Genomic DNA, 22,022 nt, shown 5'->3' on the forward strand with positions numbered 1-22,022 from the left:
CTAGGGAAATTCATCGCTGTCAGCAGCAGCAGCAGCGGCGGCAGCAGCGGCAGCAGCAGCGGCAGCAGCAGGAGCGGCAGGAGCGGCAGCGGCGGCGGCGGCAGCGGCGGCATGAGGAGGAGCAGGAGGAGAAGGCACGTCATACAAAACCTAGAAAGTTCAACTCCTCATGCACTATTAGTGATGTGGCCTATCGGTTTTGTTGAGCCGGCCCCTTGTGCCTTTTTCTCCTCCCCCTTTTTGCTTTTTATCCTTTCCTTTAATTATTACCTCGGTCTTGCAATTAACCTTCAGTTGATATGAGTACCGACTTGCCAAACTAGCCATTCTTCTGAATTACTGTCATTTATATGTATATCATGACGCACATGGCATGCAAGATGTGATTTTTGTGCTATGATCTGATTGATTTGTGGGGTTTAACGTCCCAAAACCACCATTTGATCATAAGAGACGCCGTAGTGGAGGTCTCTGGAAATTTTGACCACCTGGGGTTCTTTAACGTGTACCCAAATCTGAGTACACGGGCCTACAACATTTCCGCCTCCATCGGAAATGCAGCCGCCGCAGCCGGGAATCGAACCCGCGACCTGCGGGTCAGCAGCCGAGTACCTTAGCCACTAGACCACCGCGGCGGGGCTTGTGCTATGATCTGTCATTTGTCTTCATTGCACATCCGTGTCACGCTTTTCCTATTTTGGCAATTACCAACCTAATGAAACTGCCACGACAGCACCAAGACATCGCCATGTGTCGTGTAGAATATGACGTACATCAGATGCATGACGTTATTTTCATGTTATGACCTGCCATTTACGTTCATCTCGCGCTCTGCTCATGCCATGCCAATTTTCGCACACATCAGCTCAATGAAATTTTCGTGTGAACACGAAGACGTAGGTGGTCATATAGGGACACACTTGCGCCCGAAATGACTTTCGTTTGCCAAAGAATGCTCATGCATTTAATCACAAAAGACTCCCAGAACGAGTTGTGAACAATATGTGCTCAAACCGTACCGTCAAAAGGATAAAATGAGCCCTATTTCTGCACATTTTACTCAAAGCCACCCCCCCCCCTTTCACTACATGCAGGGCAGCGCCAGAAAACGGGAATTTCCAAACCAAATGGCGCCCGCAAGAACCTATGTCTCCACTCTGTCGCGCAGGATTCCAACACATCTAGGTGCTTGAAATCGTAGAGCTAATCACTGGAATGTCTGGTATTCATTCATGTGGCACAGACATTCAAAGGTGTTCCTCGAAGCCGTTCACTTTGAACCAGCTTCCAGTGCTAGAAAGGACGACAACGCAGACCAAAGACATGGCGGCACGAGCACTGTTTCTCTCAACTAATGTTATCAGCTGCAGTAAGCTCATCAAAGATGACTATTACCAACTAGTATAGATTACCCTTCTCGTTCCTAGAAGGGCTCGTCCAAATCTCTGAAGTCTCCATGATTTATTTCTCTTCTCACGCGTGCGATCTGTAATGCTAAAAAAGCGCATTTGGCTTTGTCTCTCTGTCTCTGATCCTTTCCCTAATTAGGGCACTAAGACTACAGAAGTTTGAGGAGGAGGGGGTGTACAGGGAAGGTCGCTGTAATGTATGGGAAACCCCTCACGCCGACCCTACGTAACACAGCCCCGAACTTCCTACGGCTTCATTCCATTTCCTCTACTCTAGCGCGGTGCAGCCTTTATCCAGCGCCGCCGCAACCTCTCCGCATGCAGCTTTCTAGCATCCAGGAAGTGGGCGAGGTTCTCGAGGAGCAACACTACGGTGGCGAGACTTATGCCGAGGCCTAGCAAGAGAAACGTTGCAAGGGAGTGTTCCAGGCTGGCGGATGCCTCTCCCTTGTCTGAGTCCGTCTCCGATGACGACGCTTGCGCCACGACGGACTCACAGCCCGGAGCGGAGATCTCGGCCAGCCACTTGTCCAGCAGGCCACCCTCACGCATCTGGCCTAGCCTGTGCCAGTGAGGCGAAAGAAAATCAACTCGAGGAATTTTGTTCGCAGTTGTAGACAAACACAACTGCTAAAAGATCCTCGTCTGTCAACATTTCTGGAGGAGTTTAACATTTTCATACCCTTCTTTCGGAATGGTCAGAAGACACTGAAACTGTATTTATGAGAAGCCCATCTGGTAAAGGTAATGTGCTCGTAACATTTTCAATGGCCTTGGACCATTCAAAAAGTATGAAATGTTTGTATACAACTTAAAATTGTGAATTACGTGTCATTTATGGGCACGACAACAAATCATCTCAATGTGTGCACTCAGGACACATAATTTGATCATGTACATCAGTCGTAAGCGATCACGCATCGGACTATACCTGAAACATCATAAAAACGACTTAGGTATAGTATACTATACTGAAGTCATAATATGCTATCAATAGGATGTGTAATAATTATCAAAAGCCAAACATGACGTACCAATACTGTCAAACATGTCAACGACTGCACTTCATTTTTTCTCTTGGGACTCGGAAGCGGTTGAAATAACCTTCTATTTAATTATTAAAGAAGGAAGATGCTGTTTCATAAAACTTGCACGATCGCCCCTTTTTAACGTTCTATGCAGCAGTATTACTAAAAGCAGTGACAAACAGTTTTATGACATACATTAGTCGCTGGCGAAAAGCCCCCGCTGGAACTTCCCGCTGACGTGCTACGCAGTGGAGGTTAGGCAATGGAAAGCTTTCTACTACCTTCTGTTTATTCGGATGAAAAATCTCTTGTTTTTTTTTTCGCTTTAACCAAAGTAAGCTCTTCTGAAACTTTCTACATGTTGTATTCAGAAGCAATACTATTCAATAATACTGAAGTGATATTTTTACTCTCAATGCTACATTGAGCAAATTAGGCTGCGATGTGAGTGAAAATACTATTTTTTTCCTGCTTTGTCACAATATGCTGGCAATGTACTTGCTTGATTCACTCCTAAGGTAGTGTAATCATATAATATAGGAGCATATACAAAAGAAAATGCAAGTACATTACACGCAAAAAAAAGAGTGCTTCTTATAAGAAGCACCAAACACGCAGCATATCGCAATTCTTTGCCAATGTGAACACGCAATAAAGTTGAAAGAAAAATGAATGAACTATGGTGAAAGTGCAGTGCCTTGACATTAAAGAAAAATATTTGAGGGGTAATTGCTCAAACAAGTAATATTGTTTTTAATATTTAGCATCACACATTTTCACTTGGGTGCCGAACGTTTGAACTTTTTTTGTGAAATAAATCGCCTCAATAACTACTTCGCACATTCACGCATACCCGCATGATTTTTTTTCAGCATGAACGGAGATGGCCGGAAATATGCGGGGTACACTTGATAGAAATAAAATGACTTATTATATATATAACAGCTTTCATCATCCTGTGACTTCATTCTCAATGTGACCACAACGCCATACTCCCTTGTTGTTATTGCCCAATGAACCGAATTTTAAAAGCATGAACGGGCATAAACAGTCCCTTGTGAAGTAGGTGCAAGAGAGGATGGCGAATAGCACGTTGACGGTGAATGAATGGTCACTGCATGAAGGAGATCGTTGAGTAAAAATGAACAAGCAGAAGAAAACATTATCACAGTTCAGTATCAAGCAGGCCACGGGCAGCAAAAGGGCTCACAGTCCTCAATTCACTGAAGAAGAATGGCGATTTGGGCTAGTTGGTTTGAATTCATGATAATACGGGTTGCAGAGCTCGTGTTGTCCTCTTTGCCTTCCGTACCTCGACATTATTCTGTTTCTTCTAGCACATTCGTGCTCGCACTGCAACCCGTATTATCACGAACTCAATTCACTGGCTTTCACAAATAAGGTACTTATAAATTTTTCCAGCGACTAAAGCTTTTTTCCCGCATTATCCAATCTCTTTTTCCTCCATATTATTCTATACATTAATTCAAATGTACGTTGGCTTATAACTTTACATTTCAAAAAGATCTTTCTCTCTCCATCTCTCTTCAGATAACAGTATGTTCCCACGAACACTCGTCACGCCTGTCATTTTAAACCCTTTGATATACTCCCTTGCATAAACACAATATAAGGATACACAGCTCTAACAAAAGTATTCTCCTCTGCAAAAGCCGTTCCCCAATGCTGGAGATCGAGCTACTTCGGCGGGACTTCTGTATGCGGCCTGCCGGTTCGCGTGGTAAGGCTTTATTGAACGAAGTCTTACTTGGCGTCCAGCGTACGTCGTACGGCCCTGGGCAGTCCCTTCCGCACGAACATGGCCATAGGCACCTGAGTGACCGGATGCCGGGCATAGTAGAACTCGCCGTGCAGCATCGGGCAGTGACGGTGAAGCCGTCGATTGATGGCCACACGTGTGAAGAGCATTGCTGCACGCTCGGCTTGGATATCTTGCAGCGTCGACAAGCTGAACAGCTCTGCGGCAGGCAGTGCGCCACCCTGCTCCACCAGACGTCGGTAGACCTTCTGGAACGCCTCCACGTGTGTGAACTAAGCACGTGCGGAACAGAGTTTGAACCGGTGACCCAGATATGACGGAAGCATAACTACTATAAAAAGCAACATGCAAAGCAGCGCTGCAACATCTATTTTCTGCGCGGGCTCTCCACGGACGATTTAGACAAGATCTAAAAGTCGGTCTGACGAAAAAATGCATCAAGGCACCGTTTCGCGTCCGCATCAACGTGGCAAATAAATCTATTTCGTGCTTTTCTTTTTCACGTTTTCTTTCTGCTTAGCTGTAACTACCTAGAAATTGCACATATTTTCGTTGTCAGCATGATCTTCCGAATATCGCTTCCAACCTCCACAAGTTGATGTATTAGTTTCACATCTCTTGATTCTATACTGCCTTTTTTCATTGCGATGAAAACTATATGTACTCTCGATGTGCATTCTTTCCTACGACGTCGTGTTCCGTATGAGGTCCAAAGAGATAAAATTCCTTTGGACTTCATATGGAAATCCCTTGCTCTATCTCTATCAGAGTCTACCTACATTCAAGGACATATATAGTGTTGTCAACTTCTTCGCCTTGTGAGATCATGAAGATACTATAACCTAATACACATTATCTTCCATTCGATTTTTTGATGTTTGATGTTGATATGACAAACCCTGTCAGTACCTTTATGGCCTGGTAGAATCCAGACCCACGCAGCAACACCGGTTTTATCTTCTCCTCCCGTGCGAGGTCTTCTATGTCCCAGATTCGTTCGACATCTTGCTTGACCAGAAGACTGGCTTTCATGAACGCCGTAAAGAAAGTGGTGACCAGGATGACGCTTATCAGCCAAAAGCACGTCACGACACGCTGGCTGACGGGGTTCGGCTTGCTCCAGCAGGGCACGGCTGCCGCGAAATTGAAAAGCGAGAATGTCAACCCTTGCCTCCGCAACGCAGGTCTTCTTCATAGCACCCTTATAACAAGCTGTGTGACGTTGGACACGTTGGTGTCGGCCACTGTTCTGTCGCCTGTTGGGCTACCATGATAGTAGATATGTTCGCTAAACGTTCATGGTGAGCACCTGCACTGATGATACAGTGGAGGTCCGCCTTAGTGCCTACAATTATGTTGGGGTGTGTTGAGGCGTCCGGTACAATATACCGCATGCGAACGGCACACAGGCCACCACCGCTTATGTAGCGTTACGTTGCGCAATACTTACTAAGAGCATGCCCGCGCTTAGTTAAAAAAAAACAAAGATCAAAACAGGACACTATAATTCAATGCAGTTAGTAAAGGGGAAACCGTGCGGGGAAATTGTGTGCGAATCTCGCAAGGCTATACCTGACCTATAACATCCTAAACTTAACGTGCAAACCATCGAGCCTAGATGAGATGTGACAGTGTTCCCAAAGTCTTTATGATCAGTGGTTCACTGTGGTGGGCAGTGCCCCAGTGTTTGCATGCGACGCGTATCTTCAACAGCCGCCCGTTGCTGAATCTTGGCAACTTTCTATGTATATCTTAACTGTCCGCCGCTATAGAACTTTAGTGTGACCACATAAAAGCTTTACCATTTTGATTTGTAACGTTAAGGACAACCTATGCGCAATGATATGCTCTTAGTGACATTGATTTCTTAACTGACGCTTAGTAACATTCCTGTTTATGCGACCGACACCGGGCATCGTATTTTTTTTCTCATGGCCCATAAAAGACAACCGCATTTATATATCAGTTTGTACTGCCTCCCTCCCCCCCCCCCCCCCATCCTCTCGGCCTCTTTTGAACCTTTCTGTAACTTATCCGCTGTTGCGGTTCTAACTTTTGTGTATGCATCGTGTTCACGCCGTCGACGCAGTAAGCCCACTTTTTTCACGCATGAGCCGTAAGATTTGATGGCCTTGGTAACTGTTCGGCTGTGAATTCCTTGCGTACATATGCGTTCACATCACCGTATTTTTATGTATGTTTTCAGAGCTGGCCTTCAACCCATCCCTCAGCTTTCCACCAAGAGTCATATCCGAAGCTGGGTGCTAAACTATCTGTCTGTCTGTCTGTCTGTCTGTCTGTATGTATGTCTCTCTGTCTGTCTGTCTGTCTCTTAGCTTTTGCGACAAATAAGCCAACATACTTTAGCCTACCTGGCGTGGAACACCATGTGCATGGGAAAATAGAGTGCTGAACAATATGGCTCACTTTTGTACTCACTCTCCGAAAGAACGCTGGTGACGAAATGCCAGATGAAGTATCCCAGGTGGCGAGATTTCTCTGAGCCGGATCTCAAGGCTCTTTCGATGATGTAATGTAGCAAACCACAAGCCAGAAGGCTGGTAACGATCAACATCCAGACCTGAAAAATGAGATCGCGAAAACAAACAGTCGCGCCATTCACACTATATCCAGTTTGTGACTGCTTTCCTACAGGGCCATATAGTCTCCGCAACAAATTCAAATCTGTATCATTACAACATATATGTATGACGTCAAGAGTGGAGAGTTCAGCTCGAGATATAAAATTGAACTGATCTGAAGTTAATCGTCTGAATCTATCTATTCGATCATTAGAAAAGTGGGTGTGTATCCATACGTGAAATGCGAAAAAAAGGTAATGCAAACCGAGTATAGGCGAAATGTTAAACAAAAATATTTACACGCCACGACAAAAAATTACAATAATTACACACAACTAATCATTTCCTCGAGCAGAGTACCCAAACACCAAAAGAAGGAACAAAAAGAATATAAATGCGAAAGTAATAAATACATATCCAGACAAAAATTTACAATGTTACGCATACCTCTTCATTTCCACAGAGTCTACAAGAACAGCAATCTACAGGCGGCCAATTAACAACAGTGAACTTATTCAATGCTTCGTGCCGCTAAAGTCGCAGTGAGTTAAGGACACAGAAAGGTCAGTGGCGATCGTTTGTATTATTTCTTCCAGTGGTCGGAAGTGTAAGCTATGATGGTTTCATCACCATCGGTGAAAACGTGAGCGCGATGCTGAAGAGGTTGTTGCTGAATTGCTTGGGCCTCCCTCCTAGGATGACCATCTCCTCGTACGAGTAGGGTACTGTTGGGTCGGCCACTGACACGCGCTGGGCAGTCACCACCAATGGCCCGGGAGCGATGTCTGCCTCCTGTATATATATAAAAAAAACACACAAACCGGGAGGTAACATATGCATTGGACTGATACTGAATGAGCATGATACTGAATGATACTGAATAAGCATTTTTTTAGTCCCTTTTCTGTTAAGGCATTTTTTTTCTTTGTTCAGTTTCTTGTGATTCTTTTTTAAATGTTTACTTTCATCATTTTATTTGTTTACTGTTACAGAATGTTAGCGTAAGAATCGTGGGTGGAAGCAGCCTAAAATCCCCCCCCCTTTTTTTTTCTTGCAAGCAATACATAGCGTGCTCTTAAGGACAGAACAACGATCAAATGGAAGAGACCTGACTTAAACGCAACGCATCTGCCGACTGAGTTCACAAAAACTGAGCTTCAAAACTTAAGTAATTGGGACCTAATCTCCAATCATTCTTGTCCTTTAAAAAAATATACTGGTAATTTCAACCGAATAGTTTAATATCCTTATGGCAATTGAGTTTACAAGGCAGAATGAACTTATGCTATTGTATTCGGTCATCTGTTGAAGAATGTCCTTGTGTCGCTATTTCTTTAATTTCTTTTCGTTCTATATATATATGAAATTCCCAATCTGCAGTTTGATTCATTTTTTCACATGTTCTCACTTTAATATTTTTAAGGAAATATTTGCAAGAAAAAATATACCTGATTTACCTTGAATTAAACTAAATATTTACATCAACGAGTGAGCCAAAACATCCACCAATATCTCGTAGGCGAATTTTGGAGGCCTATGATTATCATAATCGTTTACATGGATATTGTTTCATTTGTGTCGCACTCAGATGGCTCACACTGACCAGTTGTGACCGGCAGATTTTTTAGAGCCGTATATAGCGATTGGTATGAGCTGTCCACTTTTCAAAACCAGTACAAAACTATTGCTGCACCGAAATTCCACTCAATCTTACAGCGTACCGTCTGTAGGCACACATCTTTATGCGTTATTTATACGTACACTGGCCTTGTCACAAGTTATGGGCTCTTCAGGGACAGGTGAGCAGGCGTACAAGTGCCGATATCCCTAAATATTTGGTAAAGCTTTCGTTTTTTAAAGACAATAGTCTTACTTGGAGACCTTCGACGCAAAAATTTTGGTCTGCCTGTCCGCCCGTGTGTTTAGAAAATGTTTATTTTATCGTGAGACGCAACAAACCTAGAGAACGATCATCTATACAACAAGCACAATTACAAACAATTGACAAACCACAACATACATGACACATTTAAACAAAAGTGTCCAAGTTCGTAGGGTGTCCCTAACCAATGTTTCTAATGACTGCATACACAACATATATACACTAATCACAATATGGACAATGTGCATGATGATATATGTACAGAATTTACAAGACTTGGTGAAGATGTTAGCAAGTATATACAACAGGTATGGAGATTCGTGAAATTTACATAATTTACAGACTTAGAGCGAAGTGCATATGCACAACAGCTCACAGCCATATGGGGCACACACAAACACATAGAAATAGTCAACACATAAAGATTACATACACTAATCAGACACTGACAGGTGATCTAGCTATAGGAATCAGGCCAGGTGGAAGACTAATCGAACAAGTCTGTCAACTACAGACAGAAAGCGGCACGACATTTGTCGTAGAAATTCTTCCTCCCCAAGAAACTACAATTTCCCCGACAGAAACGATAGAACTTCAGAGTATAAGCGTTCCAGAATTGGAAAGAGAGCACGATGACGATGACCTGCCGCAACAGCCTCGCACCTATTACGCCACAAACAAAAAGCTCCCGCAGCTATTTGAAGGCGTGCAAAGCGACTACGCGAGCAGCGACCATATGTGACAAAGTGATTAACACCTAGGCCACGAAAACTAGTGTTAAAGGTCTTCCAAAACACCTTTGCAATCACACATTGCTGCAGCGTATGCTGGTTGGACTGCTGTAAAGGGGCACTAGGACAAGTGGAATATGGACATTGCCCCACTTCTCCAGTCAGTCCCCTGTTGGGAGTACTCTCCACCCAAGACGCCACATGAAGTCCTGGAGGTGGCCAGGCAAAAACAATGCCGTTATCGCGCTCTACGACATCGTGCTAGACGGGCTGGATGAACTAGAGAAAGCAGAAGAGCCGCCGTTCTTTATACAATGCGGCTTTCGAGAATGTCCACATTGGGACAAACCTGCTGCGCGTGTTAATAAAATGTTATTGCCGTTGAGTAAAATGCAGGCACGTTAAGTGTTTGCGGTGCAGCATTAAGCCGTGCATCTGATAGTAAATGGCGTATCTTGGTGCCTAATAAATAGCAGGCAAGGTGACACACGGGACACTGATCACCATGGAACAACCGCAGTAAGAATCGTAGGACAACCAGCTGGCAGTGAACAGAGACGGATGGGAATGCGAATCCACCGCAGTTTTTCAATTTCCCAAGTGCTGCTCGGCAAACCAGCTCCGTTCCGCCTGACCAGAAAAATGAGTCAATATGAGGGATTGCAACGACCTTGTTATGCGTAATGGGGGCTGTACGACATGAGGTATGTACCATGCACGGCCGCAAAACACAGTCTGTGCTAAATACCTTCTTTCGAGCATCGGTAAATCATATTTTTGTACATCTCGGACGTGTCGTCTTACAACTTCGACTACTGAAATTTACAAGGAGGCTGATTCGCCGTAGCAAGTATAATCAAGCCCCAGAATACGAATGGAGTCACTTTTTTGAAGACCGAAAACAGGACTTAGGCAGGCGTCTGGGGAACCAATGAATAAATATCGACACTTCGAAACATATAACGCAGTGCCTGAAATCGTGCCATACGCAGCAAAAAAGCCGTCTACGGGATAAACTGTCCTCATTCTTCAAATGCGACGTGATGTCATCAGCAAATGCTGTCACCGTCACGGTACCACTACCTGGTAGCGGAAGGCCTCTAACGTATAGATCAGCGAGCGAAGGAATGGTTCGAGGCTGAGTACAAAAAGTGCAAGGGATAAAGGACACCCCTGGCAAATACCACGGGTAACAGGAAATGGCGCACTTTCGAAACCTTCAAGAAACAGCCTGCTGCGTATATTTAGGTATGCGTTTCTGAGAATCTCAATAAAGCTTTGGGAAAAGCCAAAGGCTGCCATTACGTTTAATATAAAGCTATGTTCGAGGCGGTCGAATGACTTTTCTTGGTCAAGTGAAACCAAGAGTCCCCGAGCTGATCTTGCTATTGTGTACGCAATTATATCACGCGTAACAAAGGAGAGACTGTGGATTTCTCTTCCAGTAATAGAGCACTCCTTAAGATGGCCTATTAAGGAAAGCATCAGGCTTCTCAAACGCCGAGTGATAACTGCTGCGAAAGTTTTATATTCAACCTTGTGGAGCGTTATTGGTCTTCACTCCACTGGGTTAACCGAAAATGGTTGATTTAGGTATTAAAACAATTCGACCTTCGCGAAAGCTGTCAGGGAAATCAAAGTTCTCAAAACAGCAGTAAATAACAGAGATAAAAAAAGAGCAATGTCGTCCTAAAACGTTAAATAAAACTCAACATGCCACCCGTCCGGTCCGGGGGCCGAGCCACGCTTCATGGAAGACAGTCTATCTTTCACTTCGTCAGCTGATGGACTTGTGCAAAGTTGTTCAGCTACTTCTGATGAAATTTGAAGGAGCCAACTTAACATTGTGGCTGTCTCAGTAGTACCGCAATGTGACAGTGTCGTACCAGCCATGTTGGCAAAGTGAGCCAAGAAAACTGGTTGATCGCGTGTCTGCGGCAACGCAGTTGGTAAGGACCTTGCGGCCTGAGTTCTTAGTGGACTCGACGGGTTGAGAAGCGAGCTTTTCGCAAAGCGCAGAACCTCAGGGTAAGCACATGGATTATGTCTGCAACGCCAAGCAGCTGCCGTCAACGACGACGCTGCAATAAGGCGTTGAAAACGACCCCGTAACTCTCGCTGCCATGCGCACATCAAGGGAGTTAGCCGATCAACCCGAAGAGCAATACGCAGCTTTGTGGCAGCGTCCGCTAGTTTGTCGGTTGTATGACGTCTAACGGCACGCCCTACTACTGAGCAGTGCAAACGCCACTGTTTCTTGAGCCCGTCCCACACCTCCGGATCGTATTCCAAAAGAGAGGTTCGCAAGATTCTAGATAAACTGGAGCGTGAACGCGCTTCGTGCAGAATGCGCATGTTGTCACACCGGTCCCGTTAATCAGGGAAGCGATCGCCGGGCTAATTCCAAGGGCCTAAGTATCGGCCTCCCGAACCGCACCACGAAAGCGTGGACAATTTAGAAGTGGTCCTTTTTGGCGCGCCAGCGGACGCCAGCTGTGGCCCAAAGAACAAGTCAGAGCCGAGAGTTGATAAACAAACAAAATTATATTCTCAACAATGGCAGATCGAAAACCATACACAAAAATGCACACTCCACAATAGTTACATACAATACGTCACCAATCAAACAACGTACTACACAGTACAATCAGCCACACTCAAAACAACGGACACAGACAACGATACGCTCTACAATGCAGTCACATGCATTGGACAACCAAGACACTTAAAGACTAAAGAGATAGAAACCCTATCCAGTCCAAAGTTCTTGGAACAAAAGTCTGGATGATACTCTTCCGAGAATCACTCACTCAAAGTCCAGCGTTGTTGTCGTTCCGCGCCCTTGAAGTTTCTCTTCCAGAAAATCTCGCGTCTTTCATTGGCCACTCTCCAAGCTTCAAACTTCTTCACCCGAATACGTCGGCTTCACACACGCAGCTGTCACCACGCGTCTTCGCTCGATAGCGGTAAACACACTCTCTTGCCTGTAGCTCGGGCCTTCACCCCTCAGGTGGAAATCCTCTTCATCTCCTGCTTCGTCCCTACGGACAAAACCTTCGCCGACTACACGGCGGAATCCCTTCGCACTCTGGCGTTAACTTCCGTCTTCTCCTGATCTCTCATCTCGGCTGCTCGGTTAAATACCTTGCGCGCGACATTCCAGAAGGTCCTCGTCATTTCGTCGGCGCGATACGCAGCGAAGGCCGGGAAGAGGGCGAGACGGTTGGGATGCCCTCCGCGGCCGTTGACTCAACTCGGTATGACCACGCCCCTTTCGTTCTAGAACTTTCGCGGGCTATCTCGGCCGCCGATGTGGGGTGAGGAGGTTCGTCGGCGAAGCCACGCTTCCAAGGGGAGAGCGCGCCCCCGGGGATCCTTGGATGTTTGTTTTCTTTTTTTTTCTTTTGACATCCCGGCGTCTCTTCCGCGCGTTACCGCAAGAATTTGGCGGCGCGCCCATTTTTAGCGCTCGTTCTGTGACACTGCCCCCCACTTTAAGAAAATTATCTCTTAATATTCAGAACCACACAAACGTGCGCGAACAGTCCCCACACACTCAAAGACTGTAACATAGTCCGTCGCTCATGACACGTCACATTCGCAATAGTTCACTCAATACAATTGTACATTGTAATTCAATTACACAACACATCAAATATAACCACAGGCACATGAGTACAACACTCCACGACACATTCCCAATAATACAAATGTCCAAAGTTCTCTCATTACAACAAATATACAACACTATACATCACATCACAGCACAAACACTTCGACACTTGTGACACAGGATAACACAACATTAACACAACATATGGCACTCAGCACTGCCAAACACATTCTGATTCGACCTCAGCACCTATCCTGTGTATTTCGAGCTGCGCTTGCGTCCTTTCTTGCAGTGCTCGCTCGATCTCTTCTTGTTTTTGCTTGTTCTTTTTCGGCGAGCCTTTTCCAACGACGGTATCTGAGGCAGCGTCTCAGCCATCGTTGTCACTTCCGACCGCGCTAACGGGTCATGACGTTCGACGGGTCCGGTCTGTTTATTTACCAGCTTGTTCATGTCTCTACATTTGGCCTGGCTGGCCGACTCCGTCTCCTTTACACTGTTGGTCGGTTGGGGTCGTGCCGACGTACGTCCAGCTGCCCAGCGCGTGAACTCATTTAACACGATCGTCTTCTCATTCGCTGTCTCTTGCGCCGCGGCTTCACCTTGGGCTCTAGTGAGATCCGTCACGGGATGCTCCTCCGCTGTATCTCGCGGTCGCTGGGTTGGCGAGGGCTCTATCTTAGGGTCTTCTCCCAAACATTCCGGATCAGTCGGTCCTCGCAGCCCGGCGATGTTTCCGATGACAAGCTCGTAAAGGGGGGTCGTCATGCATAAGGCAGTAACCTTCCCGCTGAAGTACGGGGTTTCCAACTCAATCTCTGCTTCGGGAAGCATCCGAACCGCACGGTCAATTAGGCAAACCGGTTTCGTTCTGCCTGTCAACTCACTTTCCCGTACCAAATTTCTCCGCACGATAACCGTGGAGCTACCGGTGTCTCTCAGAACCGTAATCTTCTTGCCTGCAACCTTACCAGGCAGCGTTGGCATTCCCTTCGTAACACCGGTTGGCTGTTTTGACATTACCGCACCCACAATAGGAATTTTCTCCCCATTCTTCAACTCTACAAATCTGTCGGTGACGGCATTATCATCGGATTTCGGTGCTGCTAGCACACAGGATACCTGGTGAGTTTGACTCGCTTCGTTTCGACATGCGTCTGCTTTGTGCCCAGTGTGACCACACTTAAAACATTTTACTGCCGTAGGGCTCGTAAAGATCGTTCGACAGTTTTTTGCGCGATGACCCACTCGGTTGCACAGAAAACATCGCGGAATGCTCTCTGGTGCACGCTTCTTTTCTTCGGGAGCCAATTTCTTCGAATCATCGGGACAATCCTTCTTGACCTTAGCCAAATTAGTTCCACCTTGCGCTTCCAAGAATTGATCAGCTAATTCAAGCATGTCCTCAAGTGACTCAGCCTTCCTTTCTTTCAAGTACAGCAACAGGCTTGGGTGGCACCTAGTAAGAAATTGTTCTCTAATTAGGAGCTCTTTAAGTTCATCGTACTCCTGCGCTGTCCCTGAAAGTTCAATCCATCTGTCGAAATAATGGCAAAGTCGGGCGGCATACTGCGTAGCCGTCTCACCATCAGCTGGCTTTTCTGTCCGAAATCTGTCCCGGAATCCTTCTACAGTAAACCTAAATCGCTTCAGCAAAGCAGCTTTCACCTTTGTATAGTTGGCTGCATTGGTCGGCGTCAGCCTACCGTACACACTGAGCGCTTCACCACTCAAGCAAGTACTCAAAGCAGTTGCCCATTGATGCTCCGGCCAATTCTGGCTCTTCGCATCGTCTCGAATCGGTGAAGGTACGCGTCAAGGTCGTCCTTCTTTTCATCAAACTCTACGAGCAGCTTGCTTGGGTACAAGCGGAAGCCGTGGTCCTCCCGTTCGCTGCTTTCAACTGTAGCTTGGACGGGAGTTTCACTTCGCTGTTGCAAACAGGGCCGCTCGAGTTCCATCTCGTGCTGTCGCTGCCGTTCCCTTTCCTCTCTTTCTTCTTTCGCCCTCTCAGCTGCCAGTCTTTCTTTCTTCAGCTCCAACTTCAATTGCGGCTCTCTTTCTTCTCTCGCCCTTTCGGCTGCCAACTTTTCTCTCTCCAGCTCACACTTCAATTGCTGCTCTCTTTCTTCTTTCAGCTGTCGCTCCTTTGCTTCTCTTTCTTCTCTCGCCCTTTCAGCGGCCAGCCTTTCTCTCTCCAACTCAGCTGCTTTTTCTTCCTTGACCCTCTCTGCTGCCAACCTCTCTCGTTCCAACTCAGCTGCTTTTTCTTCCTTGGCTCTCTCCGCTGCCAACCTCTCTCTCTCCACCGCCTCTTTCTCTTTCTGGCTTACCCATTTCCGTAGTTCAGCGCCAGAAAGACCCATCTTCTCACCAAGAGCTACTAACTTTTCGAGATCCATTTTGTCTCGCAAATAAAACCTTGCCGCGAGTAAAAAGTATCTGCCTAAATCACTCTATCGGAACACTCTACTGCACTCGTTAACGAGAACACTGAACAACATACAAAATCGTTCCGATAGCACTATCAACAACTCGAGGCTCTTTCTCACTACCTTGGACACACTTTGCACCAAAAGGTCCTGTGTCGCGGACGCCAGACTAATTGTCACACCGGTCCCGTTAATCAGGGAAGCGATCGCCGGGCTAATTCCAAGGGCCGAAGTATCGGCCCCCCGAACCGCACCACGAAAGCGTGGACAATTTAGAAGTGGTCCTTTTTGGCGCACCAGCGGACGCCGGCTGTGGCCCAAAGAACAAGTCAGAGCCGAGAGTTGATAAACAAACAAAATTATATTCTCAACATTGGCAGATCGAAAACCATACACAAAAATGCACACTCCACAATAGTTACATACAATACGTCACCGATCAAACAACGTACTACACAGTACAATCAGCCACACTCAAAACAACGGACACAGACAACGATACGCTCTACAATGCAGTCGCATGCATTGGACAACCAAGCCACTTAAAGACTAAAGAGATAGAAACCCTATCCAGTCCAAAGTTCTTGGAACAAAAGTCTGGATGATACTCTTCCGAGAATCACTCACTCAAAGTCCAGCGTTGTCGTTCCGCGCCCTCGAAGTTTCTCTTCCAGGAAATCTCGCGTCTTCCATTGGCCACTCTCCAAGCTTCAAACTTCTTCGCCCGAATACGTCGGCTTCACACACGCAGCTGTCGCCACGCGTCTTCGCTCGATAGCGGTAAACACACTCTCTTGCCTGTAGCTCGGGCCTTCACCCCTCAGGTGGAAATCCTCTTCATCTCCTGCTTCGTCCCTACGGACAAAACCTTCGCCGACTACACGGCGGAATCCCTTCGCACTCTGGCGTTAACTTCCGTCTTCTCCTGATCTCTCATCTCGGCTGCTCGGTTAACATTTCGTCGGCGCGATACGCAGCGAAGGCCGGGAAGAGGGCGAGACGGTTGGGATGCCCTCCGCGGCCGTTGACTCAACTCGGTATGACCACGCCCCTTTCGTTCTAGAACTTTCGCGGGCTATCTCGGCCGCCGATGTGGGGTGAGGAGGTTCGTCGGCGAAGCCACGCTTCCAAGGGGAGAGCGCGCGTCCGGGGATTCCTGGATGTTTGTTTTCTTTTTTTTCTTTTGACATCCCGGCGTCTCTTCCGCGCGTTACCGCAAGAATTTGGCGGCGCGCCCATTTTAAGCGCTCGTTCTGTGACAGATGTCAAGACACCAAAGTCTCACTGATGATAAAAAAATTGGCAGCATATCCACAGAGTGAATGATGGAGAGTGGGGCGAAGCATTCGTCCGTTAATTCGTTCTTGCTTTCGTCCGTCCATGCGTCCGTCTGTGTGACCGTCCATGCGTCTATCCGCCCGTCCGTGCGTGCGTCTGTTCGTGCGTCTGTCCCTGCGTTCGTCCATGTATCTGTTTGTGTGTCCGTTCATTCATCTATTCAACACTCCAAGTCCCACCATCTCGCATATTTTCATCATATATTCCCGATATAGAAGCACCGCCATCCAGCGGTAATTCCAAGGACTAAACGAGAGGTGGCACACGCACACTTTCTTACAGCTTGCGCTTCGGCTCTACTTCCCACCTTTAACCACCTCGAGTTCATGGTATATACTTGTTCACTGTATTCATGGCACTGCGGCCCAACGCTTGCTAAACCTTTCTAAAACCAAGGAGGTTACGCCCAGAGAGTATAACGTAGCAGCCTTTTCCTGTCAGATAGTGCTCAATGTACATGCCAATGGCTGGTAATGGGAAATGAGAGACAGGAAAATTTGACTTTTACTTTCTTACGGCTTGCGCATCGTATCTACTTCCCACCTTTAACCACCTCGAGTTAATGTATATACTAGTTCATTGTATTCATGGTACTGTGGCTCAACGCTCGCTAAGTCTTTCTAAAACTAAGGAGGTTACACCCAGCGAGTATAACGTAGCAACCCTTTCTTGTCAGATAGTGCTCAATGTGCATGTCAATGGCTGCTATTGGGGATCGCAGCGTGCGCGTTCACTAAAAGCCGAATGCTCCTGTCTTTCGTTCCCCATTAACAGCCATTGGCATGTACAGTGAGCACTATTTTTTATTGTTCAACGCGCAGAAGAAATCTCTCACCGGCACCACCTTAGAGGTCAAAATGTTATACTTGTTACACACTACAACAATGGCTACGAGAGGCGAACGGGTGCCGCTATAAGGAGCTTCGCCCCTAAAAGGGAAAGTAAGCCTCGAGCGTCACTGGTCGGTGGTCTGATATATAAACAGAGGTTGATGGTAATGTTACTACATCGGAGTGTTATACGTAAGAAGCTAACACGTTCGGCACATAGAACCGATTCAACCGACTAGGCGACGTGCTACGTCGCCAAGTCCAGCCATACTGTGGTCCATGCACTATAGTATGTGCGTATCTATCAAAAAGAAATGTTGACCAGGCGACAAAGCTCCCACGCGTTCCAATCAGAGTGAACCCATCCCGGATCTTGCACGTCAGCTCGCGTGTCTAATACAAAAATAAAATCTCCAGCGAGTATGACATGACGACCATCTAGAAAATGCACGTCCAGATCACGGAGAAAACCGTTAGACATCACTGCTTGAGCTGGCGCATAAATACAGAAAACGCGCAGCTTGAAGAATGATAGGATGCAGTCAAAAGCCAATACACATCCATTCCCGTCATGATGATTGCGTTGAAAAGCGCGGTTAAAAATAGTAATTTTAACTCCACTGAATTGAGATGTCGCGAAAGAAAAGTAACAGCCTAAACTAAACGCGCGTTTGTATGCACGAACGTGACCAATGGTAATAAAATTGGTTTCTTGTAAACACACTGTTCTCTGCGGGCGATAACTTATGCTTGCTTTACTGGGTTACGGAACCCTTGAAGATTCAAAGAAATAATTTTCAGGGTGTAAGTCATATCGAAATGATTGTGAGTGACTGACCTGGTCGTGTTTTTCGATTCGGTCCGCCGGGGATCTGTTCGAGGAAACTGGAGTACACACACTACACAGCACATTTCGACGCTCTAGAAGAGGGTCGAGATTTCTCCGGTATCTGGGACTCGGAGCGGCTATCCTGAGTGCCGTCCGCGATGGTACCAGACTTGTGAGTGCGCTTGACATCTCGCAGGGCTTGCATTTCCACGTCACATCCGTCTAAGCTAGAAGGGAGTCTGATGCTACTTTCGACTCCGAGGCTGAAGCTCCTTTCTGACGAATCAGATAGTGGTAGGGCTGCAACGTCAACGTTGTCGCCGCCTACCAAAGACCTTGATCACGGATTGCTTGTCGATACGCGTCAGTAAAAGCTCCCATGGCGTCTTGCTACTTGTTAGAGGAAGTCGCGAGCCTGGCTTTCGGAATGAGCCAATGGTTTTTGCTTATTTGGTTTAAATTCTGTTCCTGGCGAAACATCAGCGCCCGTAGACCTCGCGACGTCGGCGTCTACTGAGCCGTCGGCTGCTAGATTTCATTTTTTCATTCATTTTATTTACCCTCACGGCCATATGGCATTATAGAGGAGAGTGGAAATAAAGTTTACAAGAAAAAAGAAAATACAGCATGCGAATATAGAGCATAGAAACTACATATTATACAACAGAATGTACAGCAGAGAAAATACAGCATGAGAATAAACAATGCAATAAACATAAAAATAAAAATGTAAAGAAAAACTTCTGAATATACAATAGTAGCTGTGCAATGACAGTGAACATAATACAATTTTGAGTTACGTTTAGCTCATACAATACTGAGTAAGGTTTTACGAAAAATATTGTTATTGGTAATAGTGATGATGTCTTCGGGAAGGTGGTTCCAATATACTGATGTACGAGGTATAAATGATTGAGAAAAACACTGAGAGTTGCATGATGGGATTCCAACCTTATGACGATGGTCGATGCGAGGGGATATGTACTGAGGATTGAGGAGTAATTCGTTATGTAGGGTGGGATGATGGAATAATTTCTGAAATGTATTCAAACGAGATATTTTCCGACGGGATGCAAGGGAAGGAAGGTCTAGGCTGGATTTCATTGAACTGATACTGGCGATGCGATTGTAGTTAGAAAGTATGAAACGGGCGGAGTTATTCTGTACGCGCTCGAGTCAAGTAACCAGGTTATCGTGGTAAAGATACCACACTGATGATGCATATTCAAGTTTGGAACGTATTAATGTTTTGTACAACAGAAGTTTTAGTGCAGAAGGCGCTTTTGAAAAGTTACGACGTATGTAGTCTAACATGCGATTAGCATTATTAGTAATGTATGCGATGTGGGGTGCCCAAGATAAGTTAGATGTGATAAGAATGCCAAGGTATTTACACGAGGACTGGATCAAGCGGGAAGTCGCTTAAGTAGTATTTAGGTGGGGTGTTAGCAGATCTAGTTACGCGCAATACCTTACGTTTAGCGATGTTTAAGTCCATTCGCCATGTGCTACAACAAGCTGTTACTTTGTTAAGATCAGATTGGAGGCTTAAACTGTCATTATTACTAGTTATTTCACGAAAAATGACGCAGTCATCTGCAAAAAGATAAATGTTAGAAGAAAGTGAAGACGTGAGGTCATTAATATAAGTTAGAAACAAAAGTGGACCAAGAACTGACCCTTGTGGTACACCTGAGTGGACCCCAGCAGATGACGAATTGTGATTGTTAGCAGTAACATATTGAACACGGTTAAACAGAAAACACTCAATCCACTTGAGTAAACTATTGTCAATATATATTAGGCTCAGTTTGAACAGCAGTAGTTGATGACAGACTTTATCGAAAGCCTTACTGAAGTCTAAAAAAACGCAATCAGCACATGATGAACGGTCTAAAATGTGATGCAGTTTGTGAGTGAAATATATGAGCTGTGTTTCGCATGAAAAATGTTTGCGAAAACCATGTCGTGCTGTTGTAAAAAAAGAGTTCGATTCAAGCAAGTTCATGAGGTTGGTGAAAATGACATGTTTTAATAATTAACAGGAAGTACTTGTTAACGAAATAGGGCGATAATTTTTCGGAGAGTGTTTATTGCCTGACTTAAAGATTGGGACCACCCTCCCGATTTTCCATTGAGTAGGAATGGTTGTTGTATCTAAGGACTGTTGAAAGATTTTTGTTAGTATCACTGAACTGTAAGTAACGGTGCTTTTCAGAAATTTGGTACCAATATTGTCATGGCCAGGGGATGAGTGAATGGGCAAGTTATCTATGAGTTTAGCGATGCCGGAGTGTTCAATGGAAATTGGTGGCATGGCAATATAATTGAAGTTTTGCACATGGGGTTGGATGACGTTAACAACTCGAGAAAAGGTGTTTTTAAAAGTGTCATTAAGTAGATCGGCGCACATGTCAGTAGGAACTGGATTGTCAAAATCATCTACTAGAACTATGGTGTTATCTGGTAAAGGGTTAATTAAGCGCCAAAATTCTCGTAATGTTACTACATCGGAGAGATTTAACGAAGAGTCCGGTGAATCAGGGTCTACAAGCGTTTCTTTCTCGGATCGGGCCGACGTTGATCATGGCACAGCATGTTTGCCTGCGACAGACACGGAGTCAACCACGCTGGTGGTTCTTATCGCTGAGATTGGCAAACATGGCGCGCTCGGGTTGGCCAAGCTGCACACTTCCGTCTTCGTCGTTTAATTTAGTTCTCAGAATCGAATTCCGACGTTCTTCCACTACAGCTCCGGGTTCTCGTTCATCTGTTGCTGTTGGTAACATGGATGGTATGGCAGGAAAGGTCCCCGCAGCAGCATCTGAATATGAACGACGCACAGGCCAGACGGTGGTAGGGTGGCGATCTCCACAACGTCGGCAGGGGTGGTCGCAGCCATCACTTTCGTGTCCGTGCACACTGCAGTGACCGCAGAATGGTGCTCTGCACTGTGCTCGATAATGACCACTAGAGCCACACCGACGACAAACACGTTGCAGACCGTGGTAGTCGAAGGTGACTTAATGACCAGAAACGCGAAGATAGTTGGGGACGGAATTTGTGGAACTCATTTTCATTCGGACAAAGCGTGTCTCCATCAGAACTCCATGTCTTGCGCTCATGAAGCCAGCGGTCACAGTCAATACCTTGCCGTATGGAAACAAAGCCTGGACGAGTACCTCGTTGGAGACGAAGACTGGTAAGAACAGGCAAGCAACGTTAGTTACCTGTGCGCCGACGGGAACGACAGGAATACGCTCGCCACCGATGGTCAGGTAGCCAGTATAGACGATGAGAGTTATGGAAGCCGTGCTCTTGACAGTTACTTGGATGTTCATGCCTCCCATGTGCTGAACGCAGTGTACCTCTGAGAGGCCAACTATTAAGGCCGTAGCGTCGACGACCGTCTCCGAAGTGGTCCCCGCAGTGACAACCTCGAAGGCCTGCGCCTTCGAAGGTGTCCACGACGTCGTTGGCGCCATGGTTAGATAAGGAGGACGTCCCTGACATAGAACACGCAGGCACGTCTTGTCTTGTCGCCTAGAAGATCTTGGCTCATACCCAC

At 46.1% G+C, this 22,022-nt stretch overlaps 1 protein-coding gene across 1 annotated transcript; it reads right to left on the minus strand.

Moving 5' to 3' along the window:
- Nucleotides 1–968: 968 nt before the first annotated feature.
- On the minus strand, nt 969–18,657 carry LOC119185894 (uncharacterized). The gene is made up of 6 exons (XM_075884238.1): nt 18,464–18,657; nt 7,430–7,591; nt 6,657–6,798; nt 5,127–5,350; nt 4,206–4,489; nt 969–1,971 (listed from the first exon to the last, which is right to left on the minus strand). The coding sequence occupies exons 1-6, from the start codon at nt 18,641–18,643 to the stop codon at nt 1,683–1,685; spliced, it is 1,281 nt and encodes a 426-aa protein (XP_075740353.1). The 5' UTR covers nt 18,644–18,657; the 3' UTR covers nt 969–1,682.
- Nucleotides 18,658–22,022: the final 3,365 nt, after the last annotated feature.

This window comes from Rhipicephalus microplus, chromosome 2, assembly GCF_043290135.1.
Source record: "Rhipicephalus microplus isolate Deutch F79 chromosome 2, USDA_Rmic, whole genome shotgun sequence".
NCBI classification, from domain to species: domain Eukaryota; kingdom Metazoa; phylum Arthropoda; class Arachnida; order Ixodida; family Ixodidae; genus Rhipicephalus; species Rhipicephalus microplus.